Source organism: Oratosquilla oratoria, chromosome 41 (genome assembly GCF_046742065.1).
Source record: "Oratosquilla oratoria isolate Oo_2021 chromosome 41, ASM4674206v1, whole genome shotgun sequence".
Lineage (NCBI taxonomy): Eukaryota > Metazoa > Arthropoda > Malacostraca > Stomatopoda > Squillidae > Oratosquilla > Oratosquilla oratoria.
In genome coordinates this window covers 45398321-45403319 of record NC_134817.1, presented here as the reverse complement: position 1 = coordinate 45403319, position 4999 = coordinate 45398321, and the positions used below count along the sequence as shown (strand labels likewise).

The 4999-nt window shown below is 42.8% G+C and overlaps 1 protein-coding gene across 1 annotated transcript in view; it reads left to right on the top strand.

Moving 5' to 3' along the window:
• The first annotated feature begins 4803 nt into the window (after nt 1–4803).
• LOC143021186 (protein GVQW3-like) overlaps nt 4804–4999 on the top strand; it is a 528-nt gene continuing 332 nt past the window's right edge. Inside the window, exon 1 of the mRNA XM_076178475.1 lies at nt 4804–4999. This exon is cut by the window's right edge and continues 332 nt beyond it. Within this exon, the coding sequence (XP_076034590.1) occupies nt 4804–4999 (196 nt within the window).

Here is a 4999-nt window from a genome sequence, read left to right as displayed (position 1 = left end):
GAGAGGAATTTGGAGGTGGAGTAGGAGAAACATAAGAACATAAGAATGAAGGAGACTGCAAGAGACCATAGGGTCTACACTAGGCAGTTCCATGTCCATTACCACCTGTCATCCCCATCCATAAAATTATTTGACTTTCTCTTAAATCAACCGATAGTTTCAGCGTTCACTACACGGTTAGTAAGTCTATTCCATTTGCTGACCACTCTATTATTGGTAAACCAGTTATTGCCTATTTCCTTCTTAAATCTAAATATTTCCTATCTAAATCCATTACTGCGTTGTTGAATTCCTTATCCACTTGAAGACTTCTATTAGATCCCTCTACGCCTTTCTAGAGAATGTAAATTAAGATGTTTAACCCAACCAACCCTTGCAAGGCAAATTTCTGAGCTCATGTATCATTTTGGTCATTCTCCTCTGCACTTATTCCATTCTATACGACGGAGGCGAAAACTATACCGCATAGTTACGGATGGGTCTAACTAACGGTCCTAGCGATGAAACCTAATGTCCTGTTACCTCTATTGCTGGCGCTAATGCACTGTTTCCTTGATTTAAGGTTAGGGGTCTCTAGCACTCCAAGTCTCTCTCGCATTCAGTTTTTTCTAAAAAGGTGTTATCTAATCTATGTCTGCTTTCTGGGCTGTTAAAGTCTACGTTTAACACACTGCACTTTGAGATATTGAAGTCCATTTGCCATTTCATCGACCATATTAACAATTTGTTAAGATCCTCCTGCAATATCCCGGCGTCTTTTCCCGACCTGATTTGGCGTCCTGTTTTAGTGTCATTCGCAAACTTACTAATATCACTAATGATCCAATTGTTCAAGTCGCTTATATACATTATGAACGATAAAGGACCCAATACAGAGCCCTAGGGAATTTTACTAATTACACTTCCACAATTGGATTTTGTATAATACATACATACATACATACATACATACATACATACATACATACATACATACATACATACATACATACATACATACATACATATATATATATATATATATATATATATACATATGTGTGTGTGTGTGTGTGTGTGTGTGTGTGTGTGTGTGTGTGTGTGTGTGTGTGTGTGTGTGTGTGTGTGTGTGTGTGTGTGTGTGTGTGTGTGTGTGTGTGTGTGTGTGTGTGTAACCCAGTATTACCTGCGGCATGGTCGGATCATCGGCGAGCAAACCAGCTCGCCCACTGGTAACCCACTAGTGAGGATGGTGTGGTGAACACCAAATTGTAGGTTAAAAAAATATGCAGATGAACTCTGAGTCAATCGCCATCCAGCCCCGTTATGGGCCACTAACTCACGTGTTTGCCGTGCGTGGCATTCCAGCAGAGCCTGGAGACGGGGTTTTGGAGGCTGAGTGATGTCCCAGTGCCGTGGTTGACCTGAGGTGCCCCCTTTGGACTAGCAACATGCCTCATTGGTCCTCTATCCAAGCCAGGACGGGTGGCCTCTTTTGGTTAGAAGAGGCAAATCAGCTGGATTGACTAACTTGAATCTGTGGATTAGGCACGCCCTAAGCCAAGCAACTACCACCTGGGCCGATACCGCACGGTCCGCGGCTGTCATCCTCTAGTATTAAGGTGATCGGTGCGTATATTCTCCCAAGACCCTAGGAACCATTGGGTTAAAATGTTTACCTAAAGCCTGGTCCTCCCTCGTTGAGCTCAGTGGTGAGTAGGGGCGTGGAAGAGCTCTCCGTGTGGACGCCTGGATTTTTTTTGTTTTTTTCCAAGAAGGATCGACTACTTTTTTTTTTAATCGGCGGAGTTCAGGAAGTTTAGATTGGAAATAGTGGATCTCTCAGAGATGAGAAGACTAGGCAACGGCGAGACCAGTAGTGAGGATTACACCTACTTCTGGACGGGCCAAACCGATGAGACTAACCGCACGGGAGTAACTGTAGGCATATCTAGCCGACTAGAGCACGCCGCTGTTAAGGTTATTCCGGTTGATGAGAGCATGATGCCGGTGAATCTGAAGAACATCTTGGGTTTCATCTCTCTTATTGTATTACATGCTTTCAATGAGGTATATAACCTTGAAGGGTAGATGTTCTATGTCCACCACGAGACACACTTATTGTTTTAAGCAAAATTCAATGCGGTTATTGGTACCAACAGATGTCCAGAAGGCTGAGGACTTCTGGTTTCTGGTTCCAGAGACAAGAGCCATACCGATGGACGTAGAATAGTAATGCCGGAGGAGTGGCTAAGGAGATTGATCACATGCTTGTTAGCACTCGTTGGAAGATCCTGCAGGACTGTAGGGTTTATTGAAGTGATGAATTCTTTGGAACCGACCGTAGACTTGTGGTCTCAACATTCAGACTGCGTATCAAATCCAGAAGAATCCCGAGATGTAACCCACCTGGGTTCCATCTGGAGAAACTCAGGGATGATGCGTGTGCCCAGGGGTATGTAATAGCAATCTCTAATAGGTATAAAGTACTTGACTCTCCTGAGGACCCTGAAGAACTATGAGACATTTTTAGGGTTCCATCTGGAGAAACTCAGGGATGATGCGTGTGCCCAAGGGTATGTAGTAGCAATCTCTAATAGTTTTAAAGTACTTGACTCTCCTGAGGACCCTGAAGAACTATGAAACACTTTTAGGGTTCCATCTGGAGAAACTCAGGGATAATGCGCGTGCCCAGGGGTATGTAGTAGCAGTCTCTAATAGGTATAACGTACTTGACTCTCTTGAGGACCCTGAAGAACTATGAAACACTTTTAGGGTTCCATCTGGAGAAACTCAGGGATGATGCGCGTGCCCAGGGGTTTGTAGTAGCAGTCTCTAATAGGTATAACGTACTTGACTCTCTTGAGGACTCTGAAGAACTATGAAACACTTTTAGGGTTCCATCTGGAAAAACTCAGGGATGATGGTGTGCCCAGTGGTATGTAGTAGCAGTCTCTAATAGGTATAACGTACTTAACTCTCTTGAGGACCCTGAAGAACTATGAAACACTTTTAGGGTTCCATCTGGAGAAACTCAGGGATGATGCGTGAGCCCAGGGGTATATAGTAGCAATCTCTAATAGGTATAACGTACTTGACTCTCTTGAGGACTCTGAAGAACTATGAAACACTTTTAGGGTTCCATCTGGAGAAACTCAGGGATGATGTGTGTGCCCAGGGGTTTATAGTAGCAATCTCTAATAGGTATAACGTACTTGACTCTCTTGAGGACCCTGAAGAACTATGAAACACTTTTAAACATGAAAACCCGAGAGCTGCCGAGAAGTGCGTTGGAAAGCACCTAAGGTCGAGGAGTGGTGTGGCATCGTGGAAGACACTGGAGAGGATAGAGCTAGGCCTTGCTACCAGAATGGCTGGGGACCTGAACCAATACAGGAATGAGAAACGGCAGACCAGAGCTCTAATGAAAATGTATAAGGAGAGGTATATAAGGGGAATCGCTGAGGATGTCGAAGACCATTTTAATGTAAACAACCTCAGGCCTGTTTACCGAGCCCTGAAAAAAAACTTCGTTCCAAATCTGTGACCCAGAGGGACATCTATTGGCAACACCAAGGTCACTGACCTGGTATTTACTGATGATGCTGTTCTTCTTGCGGAGTCGTTGGAGGTCCTGGTTGTAGCCATCGAGTCAATGCACAGGGAGGTGAGACTATTTGGACTTGAGGTCTCCTGAACCTAGACTAAGGCTCAGGAGCTTGAGGGCTTACTGGATGACGTAGTTTAGTCTGTCCTTGCATGTGGCAAGGATATTGAGGTCTTGGAAAACTTTACATACATTGGTAGCGTAGCGTATAACAATGGTGGTTCATGCCAGGAAGTATTTCGGTAGATTAGCATTGACTATGGTGTAATGGACTCTCAACAAGAAAGTATGGTGTTGTCATTATTTATTCAGGAGAACTAAGATTCGAATCTTCAAGTCACTTGTGTTCCCTGTCTTGCTGTACGGCTATGAGACATAGACATTTAATGCTGACTTGAAGAGGTGTCTCGATGTCTTTGGTAGCAAGTGCCTTTGGAGAATCATGGGGTATCGCTGGAATGAATTCATATCAAACCAGAGACTCTACCAACATAATTCGTAAACGTCAACTTAGGCTACATGGGTTTCCCTCATATTGATCCTACTCACATGGTTTTCTTCGCAAGAGACAAGTCAAAATAGAAGAGATGAATTGGACGCCAACAAAATTCATGACTGGACAAGTTCATCGAACCTGTCGACATTTGTTTGGGATGGGAAGGGTGGTTGAATGGGAGATTGCTCGGAGAGCCCGCGGGGAATGGAGCCGGCGTGTGAGTGAAGCAACGCGCTCCCTGGCGTATGCCCCAATTGATGATGATATATATATATATATATATATATATAATATATATATATATAATATATATATATAATATATATATATATGTGTGTGTGTGTATATATATATATATATATATATATATATATAGCATATATATGTATATATATAATATGTATATATATATATGTATATGTATATATATATATATATATATATATATATGTACACACACACACACACACACACACACACACACACACACACACACACACACACACACACACACACACACACACACACACACACACACACACACACACACACAAGAATGGATATCGTAAAGTTTTAATTATCACTCGGAAGTGATTCAGCTATGTTGATGAAATTTTGTCAGTGTAATCACTGGTCCTCATGTGCCTGATGGTGCAAAAAATGTTCTCTTAAGTTTGTTAATTTCTTTTACAGGTGGCGCTAGATGTCACTAACCTGAAAGATGGAGAAAATCGAGGCTCGCAGCGTGATTAAGTTCCTATATTTGAAGGCTTACAGTTCCCGGCAAATCCATGATGAAATGAAAGCTGTCTATGGGGAGGATTGCCCGTCATATGGCACTATTGTGAGATGGAAAAGGAATTTCCAAACTGGCCACATGTCCCTCACAGACGAGCCAAGAACTGGACGACCATCAC